The 12,886-nt window shown below is 45.9% G+C and overlaps 2 protein-coding genes across 4 annotated transcripts in view; one reads left to right on the top strand and one right to left on the bottom strand.

Annotated features, from left to right (window-relative positions):
- OPHN1 (oligophrenin 1) overlaps positions 1-3,751 on the bottom strand; it is a 68,543-nt gene extending 64,792 nt beyond the window's left edge. For 2 of the 3 annotated variants that reach the window (XM_037408520.1, XM_037408519.1), the window contains exon 1: positions 3,053-3,206. In XM_037408520.1, the coding sequence (XP_037264417.1) occupies positions 3,053-3,206 (154 nt within the window). Of the gene's footprint in view, positions 1-3,052 lie in introns of all 3 variants that reach the window. The other variant, XM_037408518.1, reaches the window with a different exon arrangement.
- A 125-nt stretch (positions 3,752-3,876) lies between these two features.
- Positions 3,877-11,812, top strand: YIPF6 (Yip1 domain family member 6). Its single transcript, XM_037408523.1, has 7 exons — positions 3,877-3,983; positions 4,806-4,934; positions 5,475-5,553; positions 5,932-5,974; positions 6,984-7,109; positions 7,226-7,383; positions 7,968-11,812. Exons 1-7 carry the CDS (start codon positions 3,909-3,911, stop codon positions 8,084-8,086), a joined length of 729 nt encoding a protein of 242 aa, XP_037264420.1. The 5' UTR covers positions 3,877-3,908; the 3' UTR covers positions 8,087-11,812.
- The last annotated feature ends 1,074 nt before the right edge of the window (positions 11,813-12,886 follow it).

Raw genomic sequence — 12,886 nt, 5'->3', positions numbered from 1 at the left:
TAATTCCATGCTACTTGAATGACTTGTTTAAAAAATCTGCACTCAAGTTCACATATTAATTCACAAACACAATTACGGTGAATGAATCTACCAGTAAAAGGGCTACAAAAAACTTAAAAAGACATCCAGAAATCTCAAATAGAAGTCACTGAAATAGCACTTATGGATGCCTATCTTCCGCTGCTGACATAACAAAGTGATACCAAGTGGGTTTTTTCTTTTTTAGTCTGTAGAGACTCTGCTAGAACACTCCCAATATTTTACCACCCAGCAGGTAGGCTGAGACATCCTTAACTGGTCAGACACTTTCAACAAGAACACTGCCAGCAACCAAGAAAAGAACAATACACATGCTACTCGTATCACAGACAACTCAAAACCACCTGGCTCCCCCAGCACATGAACTGAAGGTCCTGCAGAACTCCACATAAAGTCATGCTCACTTTTTTCCCTATTACTTGGCAAATGGAAGATAAAAGACAACTTTGAGCATTCTCAGACTTTTAAGACTGTGTTTACAGATCACGTAATCCCAGCAGATCCTATTTTCCTGCAAGGGGGAACTACACTGCTCTTCTTGGTAGCCTGCACGAGCATTGCTGCGCTTGCATAATTCACGCGGATGCATGTGTTTGTATCCGGACAGACTGTGCTGCACACGAGTCTTTTGTTCAGCAGTTTCCATCACCATGTCAGACTGAAGAGCCCGCCAGCTGGAGACAGCAGGTGTTTGACATTTCTACAAGTCTAAGCAAAATGGGGGACTGATTTGCTTTAAATCTTATGTTGGAGTTTATTCATTAATTAATCAGCAAACACGCAGGCAACATCTAATTCTGTAATGTCACCAGAGGTCTGTATTCTGTGCAGTGAGTCAACACCTTGAAACAGTTTGGCACCAAGAGGGTGCCTCACCCATTAAAAGGGTAAGGCAGAGGGACCTCTGGACAGATTTCAGACAGGTGCAGTCAGAACAATCATCATAATTAACCCTCTATCCTTGACAAAGAGATCTCACTCTCTCTCCTGGTGAGACTATCATCATCTTTGCTTCCCAGCTGCCCAGGGACACATCCATCCCACAGCACTGCCAAGGGGCAGAAAGAAAATCTTCAGCCACCACTGTCACTGACTGGCAAGTGGGATAAACCAGCCATCAGCCCAAGCTGTTTGGGCAATGGACAGCAAGTAGCCCCAAATTCCTATCCACAGTTCCAGACAGGCAGAATTCAGAGAGGAAGGCCTAGAATTTTTTTAAAGTTAGCTGTCAGCTAAATGGGAGGGAGTGAATCCCCCCCAGGAGCCGATAGAAGCCCAGGCAGGTATTGGCCCCAGCACCCTCCCCAGCTGTGCGTGTCCAGCCACCTGCTTGGCTAGCCCATCCCTCTGCCTGCGGTTCAGCTGCACTCCTATAAAAGAAAACAGCACAAAAACACCCCCACAGCATTTCAGGCAAGAAATTTCAGGTTTCCTCAGTTCTGGGGTGTACTGCCTCAGAGTACACACTCAGTGCTGCCTGGGTGTACTCAGTTTCCTTCTACTTCTTCCCTTCCTCCTTGACCAGCCTCACTGGGATGGGTTTGCTGACCTAGCGAAACACCCTCGCATCCATACTCTGAGTGCAGCATTAGGGTTTACAAACATTAAAAATGGAAACAGTTTTGACCAAAGTGATGAAGAAAAAGCAAAGTATTTATGTTAACAAGCAGGCTTATTAAAATCCCTTTGGTTTTCATTTTGGGGGTTGGTTTTTTTCTTCCCTGGACTAAGCAGAGATTTGGGGGTTGGTTTTTTAGTACGTTTTAGGGTCTTCCAGCCCTGTGATGTTTGCTGTTTCAGTCATACTAGCTTTTGTCTTTGCTGTTTTCCAGATGGGTAAACACAGACTATTCCCGCCATTGCCTTAATAACAAGGAAGCTCTGGATTATTCTTAAAAGGGCAGTAGCTAAACCTATTAATACCAACTAACAACAAACCAGCTAGCAAGAAAAGCAGTGTATGATCACAGTCTGTCCTGCTGATTTTTTTGTTTGCTTTCACTTCACCTGATGCAAGCGCAACCTTTGTAGCTGCTGCGGTGTCATACATTTTTTGCCATATTTTAATGAACATTTATAAAAGCAAAGAAGATGTAAGAAATGACACAGAGAAAGCATATTTACAGCTCTTGGATGAAAAAAAATTTCTAAGCCCACGGACAAGGCGGTTTCAGAGGACGCAACCTGGTCCAGGTATTTTGATAGTCTCAGTACTTCTGAACAAGTGACTCCCTTAAAGGCAACACCCAAATCGACATTAAATTGAAAAAATTCCCGGTATTATTAAAAAGGAATGAAACACCCACAACAAAAGGAGGACTACTGAGTGTTTCTGGATGGAGCCCTCTCATTCTCACAGCAGGCCATCCGAGGGAAGCAGGGCTGGGGGACAAGGGGACCCATGCTGGCCCAGGGCACACTCCACCCCTTCTTTGGTGAAGAAAAATAACCAAGCACCTTCCCCCAAATAGGAGAATATTCTCCTCATAGTAAGGCGCTGCCTGGAGAGCTCGGCCGGGTGCCTGGGAGAGCTTAACCGGCAGGCAGCCGGTGCCCTGCAAGGCCGGCGGTGGCGCCCAGCTGGCCCGGGTGGCCGAATCCGACCTGTCCCCACGCAGGACCAGCACCGGACCGGCAACCCACGCGTGGCCGCTGGCAGTTTGCTGCCCGTGGCCAGCCAGTCACCCCAGCGCGATGCCAGCGACGAAGGCAGCTGCCGAGCGCCGAGGTGCGGGGCCACACGCCTCCGCGGGAGCCAAGGCGAAGGTGGGCTCCCAAAACCACGTCCGCAGGGTGATGGTCAAGAAGGAGAAACCCCGCTCAGCCCGGGCAGAGGGGCGCTGGCTGCTCCTCTGCGCCCGGGGCAGCCCCGGGGAGGCCCCATCCCCAGACCACCGACCGGCACATCGCAGCACCGGCGCATCGGGGCAGGGCGCGGCCCTCGGCCCCCGCCCGCTGCCCCAAGCCCGCAGGCCGCCGGGACCCCGGCCCGCCCCGCTGCTGCCCCACTCACCCCGTATGGCGGCGATGAGCGCGTTGCCGTCCTTGATCACCTCCTTGATGAACTTATTGGTCCGCTCCAGCTCCTGCTCGTAGCACTTCAGCCGCTCTCGGAAGTCCGGGCTGTCCAGGTAGCAGTCGCTGAACTCCAGCGGCGGGTGCCCCATGGCTCTGCGCCGGCCGCTCCTCCCGCCGCTGGCACCCCCGGCACCGCCGCGCTGCGGGGCGGGCGCGGCTACACCGCCCTCCCTCCGCCCCGGGAGCCCCGCGCCGCGGCCATGCCGCCGCCCCGGCGGGCACCGCCCCCGGCCCTGCCCCGGGAGGCTCGGGCGGGCGGGGCCTACACCCCCCGCCGCCGGCCGGCCTGCCTGTGCCGGGCTGCGCAGCTGTGGGCCGGGCCAGGCCGGGCCGCTGGGCTGAGGCGACCCCCGCCCCACCCGACCCCCGCTTCCGGCCGCCGTGCCGCTGCCGGGACTTGTAGTTCGGGTCCGTCCCGCCGCGGTGCCCGGCCGGGTCCGTACAGGCCCCTCACCGAGCCCTGAGGGGGCCGCGGCGCCTCCGGGCCCGGCCCCGCGCTGCTGCGGGAGGGTGTTTCATTTCGGCTAGGCCCGCCGCGCCCGCGCCACCGGCCGGCCGGGGCATGGGGCAGGCCGGGGGTACGGGCCGGAGCGGGCCGGGGCTGGCCGGGCCGGGGGAGGCCGCGGATGGGCCCCGGGGGCTGCAGTCCGGGTCACCGCTCCGGGCCGGACCGGCGGCATGCGGCAAGGGCGCCCCCTTGCTGGCGGGGCGGAGCGGGGGGGCAGCCCCCGCTCGCGTTGCCATGGACGCCCTGGCGGTGCGTGACGCGGCAGCCGTCGCCGCGCGTAGTGATGACGTATTTCGGCCACGTCGCCCGAGTAGCCAACATGGCGGCGGCGGAGGGCAGCAGTGCCGGGGGGCCGTTGGTGAGCGTGGCGGTGGGAGTGGGCGGGTTGTTTCCGGCCCCTCCTGGCCAGCTCTGGGGGGCTGCAGTACTCGGCGGCGGGGTCGGGGCCGCGGCATGCCCGGGCCTTGCCTTTGCCGGCCAGCAGAGGGCCCAGCCGCGCCACGGGAGCCCCGGCCGCCGGGGTAGGCCGCCGTACGTGGTCTCGTGTGTGGGGCGGCGGGGGTCGCGGTGGCCGCCGGTTCGCATGGAGGACAGGGAGCGGGAGCCGCCGGCCTGCTGCCCACCGCCCTGCCTGCCCCAGGGTTTGCTGTGGAGCTGGTCGGGCTGTTCTCTGCATCCAGCCCTGGGAACAAGAGCACTTTAACTTTTTGCTTGGGTGGAGGAAAACTGGTTGGTCAATACTTGGCTTTTAACAGCCTTGGCTTTGTGCTTGGCCTGTAGATGTCTGTACGGTTTCTTCTGAGTTGCTTCCCCATGGAGTCCATGAACGGCAGTGTATTTGCGTGCGTTGGTGTGGCTGTATAGCTGTCGGGCATTACGCTACTTGAAAAACACAAGCAAACTTTTTACTTCCTTTAGTTATCTACTATAAATAGAAGATAGAAAGCAGGTTACTGGGAGTTACTGAAGAAACACTTTGCTTGGACGTGCCTACTCATGTCTTTAGATTGTGAGCTGTTTAAATCGGGCAAACAATGGCTGGCCTCTGTTGTTGACCATGTTATTAACTGTTGAATTCAGAGCAGCTGTTTTGATCTGAAACCCAGCTGAAAAACATTTGCGGTGAATATGAGCTGGTTTGTCCTTCTTTTTTTTCTAAAGGTTTAAAAAAAACATTTAGTTTGCAGGTCTTGCAGATGTGTCAATATCTGAAGATATTCCAGTGGAAGGGGAAATTACTGTTCCTGTTGGATCTCACTCTCCTGATGAAGACTACTCCACACTGGATGAGCCTGTTAGGGATACTATTGTGAGTCTGTGCCTCTGTCTATGGTAAAACACATGTTTTTCTGATAGCTTTGGCCAACTGCAAAAACTTTATTTTTGCAGAGCTGTCCTTGTATGTCACTGTAACTCGGGGTGGGGTGGGGTGTATTTATTTATTTATTTTTACAACTAGCCATGTAAAATTAGTTCTTCTGGGTTAAAAAATACCTGAATTGTAGCCCAAAAATTTATTTGTGATCTCAAAATCTTTGCAAGGGCAGAGGCCTCAGATGGAGCCCAATAGAAAACTCTCCTGACTAATGGGATTTTTCATTACTTTTTTCTTCCTAGAAGACCAAACAAATAATTATTCTTAATTAGTTGTTATTAAAGGATAAAATATTGTGGTTGTTAAGGAATGTCGATAAAGTAGGCATTGTTTGCAAAGAATGCTGCGGAAATTTTTGAGTTGGATTCTGTCTTGATTTACCATCAATATTCCTTTATTTCTGTCTTTCTGCTTTCAGTTGTGAAGTGTAATTTTTATGAAGGGATAAATTAAAGTGTTACTTCTTTATTTCAGATGAGAGATCTGAAGGCTGTTGGGAAAAAATTTGTCCATGTCATGTATCCGAAGAAGAGTAGTGCACTTCTCAGAGACTGTATGTATAAGAAGATTTTCAAGGTCTTCAAAGGATGTTTTGCCAATCTGTCCCATGTTCTTTCTGTTGTTGTTGCGTGCTGAATAACAAACATGAAAAATCAGTATTACCAAAGCTCTTTAAAAGTGGAACATATCAGAATATGTAGAACAGTTAGATTTAAGTAGTTGAAGGCTTTTGAATAAATTGTATTCTAGAAAATGGTGTAAGGTGCTGTTGTGGTTAAACCACAGCGGATGCTAGATAAGCAGTTTATAAGGAAGTGTAATATGGAAAGTGATACATCGGAGCTGGAAAAGGTGCTTTATTGTTTGCAGGAAAATGAAACTCAGCATCATGCTATGATACTTATGATTTTATTTTTTCCTTTGGTAACAGGGGATCTTTGGGGCCCTTTGGTGCTTTGTGTCTCGCTTGCACTGTAAGTACTTACAGTGGGTGGATTTGGGTTTTTATAGTCTTTTGTACTAGAGAAATGAGAAACTCAAAACTTATGATTATGCATGTTGAGATTAAGTTCATCTGATCCTTCTCTGACCTTCAGCAAACACTGCTTGTTTAGATTACGTTGTAGAATGTTTGTGACACTTCAAGCCCATCAGGACCACCCATCTTTGAATTTAGGATTTAAGGAACTTCTCAGAGTTCCCTGTCTTAAGAATGATTTTACTGGGAGGCATCCCGATGCACCTTGTCCTTGATTCTCATGTGTTTGGCCAACTTTGACCCTAACCTGCAGGCCAAAAGCTTTGTCTAAGAGCTGCAGTGTATGTGGAAAAGCAATGGAAAAAGAGAGGCTGTTGTTCATAGACAGGAGATGATGGTGGCTCCCAGGAGTTTCTGGTGCTCCACTGGAGCATATGTGTGCAGATCTGCCTGGGATAGGATGGGAATGTTGTTGAGATCTGTCAGCTAACTGAGGCACACAGAGATATAGAAACCGTTCAGTAAAATGATGGTAAAGCTTTAGCAGTAGTAGATAATGTAATTTGAATATTCAAATCAATGCATGCCCACTTCTCCAGGCTTTGTGTTGCTTATATCCTGTAGATACTATAAGCTTTCTTTAAGGCATATGTGTTCTATCATGCACTACACTGTCTACTTTGAGCAGTTACTAAACTTTTGGTACTTTAACGTTCACCTTTTAGTCTGTTGTCTATGGTTTTACTCTCCTCTGTATGCTTATTCAGTTCTCAAAATAAGTAAACAAATGGACTGAAATGCCCTCAGTTGAGCCACAACCATTTTCCTTTCCTATACAAAATTGAGGATACTACTAAAAAACAAGAAAACGGATGAAAAATTATTGGTCTGCAGCCTAACTGGGGATCAGTGTTTCAGGCTCCTATTCTGTCTTCTGCTCCAAGTCTATGAAAACCCAGTCATCAATTGCAAATGATGCTCACTTTATCTGTTACCTGCAACAGGATGCTTCAGGGTGGATCAGCAGATAGTAAAGACGATGGAGGACCCCAGTTTGCTGAAGTCTTTGTCATAATCTGGTTTGGTGCAGTTGTCATCACACTAAACTCAAAGCTTCTTGGAGGAACTATGTGAGTCCTGATTTATTTAGTAGCAGTTAAAGTGCTCCTGTGCATGGGGTTTCTGCAGTGCTTTGATTTGACTTTCTCCCTCCCCGCCCCCCCCCATTTCTGTCTCCCCTTTCCAGATCCTTTTTTCAGAGCCTGTGTGTTCTGGGTTACTGTGTCCTGCCTCTGACAGTAGCAATGCTGGTGTGCAGGCTGGTACTGCTGGCGGGTTCTGGGACTGTCAGCTTCATTATACGTCTTATCGTAGTAGTAGCTATGTTTGGTTGGTCAACGTTAGGTGAGTACCTTTTTGCATTGTAACACTGTTGTGCCTGCTGAGTAGCATGATGCTTAAGGAGGTAGATCTGTGTGCATTCTGTTGGGTAAACCAATGGATATTGTAGTTCAAGGTGTTTCCTAGGCTGCTAAAGTATTGTAGAAACAGTTCTTCCAATCTTTGTGTTGGCAGAGCTTCAGCCTCTGCTTCTGTTGATTTTTGTGGTCATATGCAAATAGCCTTTGGCAGAAGGATGATAATTTAATATTAAACCCTATGTGAGGCTACTGGGTATTTTATTCTGTGATCCATGTTACAAATACTACTAGAAAAAGCTACTTTCATACAGATGCATTTGCATTATTTCTCCTGTTCTTAATCTGCAAGTCTGACTCTTGTTACAGAACATTATTCAGCATTTGTCATTCTATGTGATAAAGTTGTGATTGGTACTGATAGATCATTGGTATTGAGCAATGGATTACTCTGTTTTCTCTTTCAACATAATTGTAATGCAGATCCTAATTCAAAATTAACATCTGCAGGGGATCTTGGACTTTTAGTTCTGTGCTGCTTGCATTTCAAGTATTTTTCTTTTTCACCAGCATCTACAGCTTTCCTGGCAGACAGTCAGCCTCCAAACCGCAAAGCTCTTGTTGTGTACCCCATCTTCCTCTTCTACTTTGTTATCAGCTGGATGATTCTCACCTTTACACCTCAGTGATCTCCAAACAGAAGAGACTGTGTAACATGGACTGGAGTTTTTTCGTGAATGCTGCAGTTAATCATTGGCTTTATCTCTTTCTAATTTATATAGAGAGATATTGTACAAAGGCAGGTTATGGGATAAAGCCAGAGAACTGCAAAAATTGGTTGTTTGTGTGTCCCTCTTCTTGAAAGATACAAAGGGCCAGCTGCTGAGGGTTTTTTTATTTAGCTGTGCTCTTTAGTTGTGTTAAATAAAAAATGCCCACTGTGACAGGGATTATTCCACCTGAGGAATAGAGTGGGAGATGGTGGAATTTCAAGACATTGAGTAGATGAAGATGAAGTTATAGGATCGCACGACTTGGCAGAATTCTTGCTGGTGCTTGGATTCTCACTGAAGAGGAACATGCCTTATGAAATAATAGAACTTCATTGCTGTTCTGTGTTGGGTAGGAAAGGAATGTTTTTAACTCCTTTTTCATTCACTTACTGAGTGGTGAAATGTATATAAAATGCATTGTAGGGCTGTGAGCTTTCACTCTGAAACTAGATTTCAGCAAAAAATAAGTTGGGTCCATTTTGCAGTTACTTGGAGCTGGGTGGAAGGGAGCTGCCTTTGCTCATATTCATGTATTGTGTATTTTTTTCATCCCCCTTCGTACGTCAAGAAAGTGTTTCAGCCAAATGCCTTCAACACCATAGTTACACTAATTTATATTTCTTGTAAGAGGGAGTATGTTTGTGTTGGATGGTTAGAAATCTTTTTGTGTGACCATAGATTAGAGAGTTAAAAGTCCTAGAGAAACAGTCAAAACTGGTTTACAACAGGGACTTAGATGTCAGTCTGCATTTTGAGAATGGGAAATTGTCTGGAGAGTACCAAGTAAAGTGTGTGTGTATGTATATAATGTTTAAAAAAAAAAAAAATTGTTTGTGTGAAGTAAGTTAAGGTTTTGATAGGTAGGTTGTTTGGTTGCTAAATATCACACCAGGACTTCTGCCCGAAAGGTTAAAATTGGGTTGGAGGAAGAAAACTAAAATGATGATGAAGGTGGTGGTTGCTGTGAAGTAGGATATGAATTCCAGTCTTAACTGCTTGTATGTGACTTTTCATTTGGTTGTTTACATGGACAGTGTTTCAACTTAAATGTGTACATATTGTTTCTTTGTACTTATAATGAGATGTGAGAAACTTTTCTATAGGTTTTTGGGTTTTGTGGGTTTTTTTGGTCTTTTATTAATACTTTTTTATAAAAAGGGGAGAGGCTTTCTTCTCTAGTTCTCTGTAGGTGCGCTTGTGTACCTTGCCTGGTGAACCATATACAGGTGTACAAGTGTGTCATTTATGTTTCGGCATAGGGATTGATACTTGGAGAATTGCTTTTTGAAAACTGTACAGAAATTATTTATGTTGTTCATTATTCTCATTAAGCAATCTAAGGGGAGAGCTCTGAAGCATCCAGGGGTGAAAAAGCTGCTGTTAAAATGTCACTTTTCCTGAAAACAAGCACCATATTCTTTTTTCCTGCAGTCATGCAGATAGACCTGAAATTGATGTACATGGGTCCTGCTGAGGTGTAAATATGCCTAATATATATTTATATATCAGTGCAGTTTCTGTTATAAACACTGTAAGTATTTGATAGTTGGGATGAAAATTTCTATAATATGCAGATTAAAAGTACACTTTTACATTTCTGGGAGTGTGGAGAAAAGGGAAGGAAAAATCAGTTGCTCTCGGCAGGCCTCCAGCTTCGCTGCAGATCAGTCATTACCAGCAGGACTGTGTGAAGCTGGTGGCTGTTCTTGCTGCCTTCCTTACACCTCTGTCCATAACTGTTCCAAGTTGCTGCACAGGGAGCTTTGGTGTTTCCTAGACATGGGTATACAATGGAAATGGGGAATTTTTTAACTTCCATTAAACCATTACTGGTATGGAATGTGGTTTTTTTTCTTTTCAGGTGCAGTTTTCCATTAATTTAAACATTAGTTTAGCTTTATGAAGATGAAAAGAAATATTGAAGGGAAGTGGATAGTGAAGCTGTTGATGGCTACAGTGGGATTCTTTGAGCCAGATCTTTCTTTCCTGCAAGAATTTAACCATACTTTTAGAGAAATCCTTGGAATTCTATTTCTGTAGTGTCTTGTGGCTCAAGCTGATAATGTTATTCCACTTATCTATCAAATAAATTTAATTGAACCAGTATGTTTTTGAAAAGACATAAAATTAATTTCAAGAGGAATTAAAATCCAAGCTTTCTCCTTGATTGTTTTTGACTTTGTCAGTCCCATGATGGTTTGTTTTTTCTGTATCATTGCTCTTGGCTTATACAAGAGAGAAGAAAATTATTTTTATATTAACTAGATTTACTGCTCAGCTGGTTACCAAGGTTTTTAGTTGAGAGGTGGTTTTCATCTGAAAAAACAGAGCAGAAATATACTGGTTATGTGGTGAAGGTGTGGTTGTTTGGTTTTGTTCGGCTTTTGACTCATGGCAATCCCTTAGTGTGGAAACCATCATCTCCTACAGCTGTAAAATCTTTAAGTGAGTTTGTATCACTAAATATGTAACTTGCCATAAGGTTTTAGCTGGCTAGATGCAGGTAGGAAATTAGATTTTTCTGAGCTTTCATGTGTCCAGTTGAATGAGGTTACATGTCTTGCATATGGTGGATTTTTAATCATTGTTGCCATTAATATCCTCAGCCAGGAATTCGAGTTGCTGTAGCTCGTTGCCAGGTTCTCCTTTGCCTCTCTCAGCTTTCTGTCGTGTAAGATCTGCCCGATACCAAATGCTTAAAAGCATGCAGTGTATCTTGCAAAAATAATTTCCCCACCACAATGTTATAATTGTTTCTGGAAGATCTTCACTAAGAGTGGCTTGGCCTTTCAACTTGGAAGATGATAATCTGTTGGAAAAGGTAGCCTTTTTTTATAAGTAGAATATAATTGCTTAGAAAGGCAGAGAGCACAAGCAATGAGCACCAGTGGAAGTGAGCATTAGGCTTATTGATTGATGATTAACTGTTTAATGTGACTTCAAAAAATTAAGAAGCAAAATCTGGAATTTGTTTCTCAGCCAAACTGTGATGTTCTGTAGAGCCACTGCTTTTATTGAATCCGCTTGCCCCTTAGCAAACTGGTGGTTCCCAAAGCAAACTAGATATGGGCACATTACAGCACGATTGAAAAATTTCAGATTTAGGCAAGAAAAATACATCAAGCTTATTTGATACTTGCAGACTGCCTAAAATTAATGTGGATGATAGTCCTTTGAAACAATGGTATTACACGAGAGTGCTGAGCGTGCCTGTTCATTGAATGGTAGTTCATCTTGTTCAGCTGGTTGTATAGCACGTTCCTCCAAAAATGCATGCAGGTAAGTAATCCTTGTAAACACAACATATTTTTAATTTGTTCTGAAAATGTATGTGATAAACTCAGTTGTCGTGCTTTCCAAGGGGAAATGGCCTCTTCTTGTTTAAAGCCAGCTGAGGGAAGGATAGCAAGGACAAAAGCAGATGTCTTGCCTTTAATGAAGTGTTTTAACTTTCCTGTAGAGAAAGCAGATGATTTTTCTGATGCATAAACCAGGCTTTCTTTCCTACTAAGATTTTCTTAATACTGTTTATCAGCTGAAGTTGTATGTGTTTAAATCTGAATTTACTTTTGATCTATTTAATACCAATGAAAAGGAAATTTACTTGTTTTAACTTTGTAAATTAAAACACACTGAAAGGCATGTGGGCAATCTCATGTGTGGATTAAAAGTACTGTGCACGCTGTGCTTGTGGCAGGTACTGCCCGGGGCTGGCTACAGGGCTGGGAGGCAGCACCTTTGGCTGGCAGAGCCTCTTGTGAAGCACGGAGGCAGTCCAAAGGAATCCTGCCAGTACTTCGACAAAGAAAGGCATTTTATACAGCATGGGAGTTTGGAGGAAACTAAAAGAAGGGCAGTAAACCAGCTGAATTCTCTACTCCTGTGCCTATGGAATGCTTTTAAACATTTGATTTGTGTGCCTGCATCAGTGAGTTAATAGATGTCAGTAGAAGTGCCAGGGTGAGGTATAAACCTTTTTTCCCTCTGCTAGGAGAGCTTCACAGCTCTTACAGATATATGTATTTGATGTTCTTGTGTTCTGACGAGTTGTGCTAATGTCTTGTTGGAGCAAGGACCGGAGTGAGCGTTTGGGCGTTCAGTCTGTGTATGCTGGGCCCTGGTCCTGCACAGGGCAGTGCTGTAGGGGATCGGCGCCCCTGTGTCCTATGAGGGGAAAAAAAATCCCCGAAGTTCTCGTTACAGGCCCACAAGAGACATGCCAAAGTGCCAGTAACACTCGGGTTCTGCAAGGACAAGACACCAGAGGGGAGCTGTGTATTGGTAACAGCAGGAGGGCACAGCCCCCCAGGTCCCTGGCCGGACGACACAAGCGTGCTGTACCCCAGAGCAGGACACGTCAGAGTCAGAGACACGTGCCACAACCCTTCAAAGCTGAGCCAAGACATCAGTTGGCTTGTGCTCAGACCTTGCCTGTGCTCCCATCTGGTGGCAGGCTCTGCTAAGGAGAATGACAGCCCTGAAATCGGTATTCATGCCAGACACCCCCCTCTCGTTGCCTGCAGCATCAGAGAAGGAAGGTCTCTGTAACCACTTAATTGACACAAGTCTGCCCAGGCAATGCTTACCGAGGCTCGGTGTGCCATGATGAAAATGTGAGGGGACTAAATAAGCTGTGGCTACAGAGGCAGCGCAAAGCTGGCAGGAAGGTGGCCTAATCAATAAATTGCAATTAAACCCCATCTCTCAGCAGGTCGA

Source organism: Falco rusticolus, chromosome 14, assembly GCF_015220075.1.
Source record: "Falco rusticolus isolate bFalRus1 chromosome 14, bFalRus1.pri, whole genome shotgun sequence".
NCBI classification, from domain to species: domain Eukaryota; kingdom Metazoa; phylum Chordata; class Aves; order Falconiformes; family Falconidae; genus Falco; species Falco rusticolus.
Note: the sequence above shows the minus strand (reverse complement) of the source record. Positions and strands in the feature narration are given on the sequence as shown.

Excerpts from the sequence above, each read along its gene's own strand:
- YIPF6 (XM_037408523.1), top strand. The coding sequence starts at position 3,909 with ATGACGTATTTCGGCCACGTCGCCCGAGTAGCCAACATGGCGGCGGCG. Across the intron at positions 4,935-5,474 it reads AGCCTGTTAGGGATACTATT|ATGAGAGATCTGAAGGCTGT; the intron begins GTGAGTCTGTGC and ends TCTTTATTTCAG. Across the intron at positions 5,975-6,983 it reads CTTTGTGTCTCGCTTGCACT|GATGCTTCAGGGTGGATCAG; the intron begins GTAAGTACTTAC and ends TACCTGCAACAG.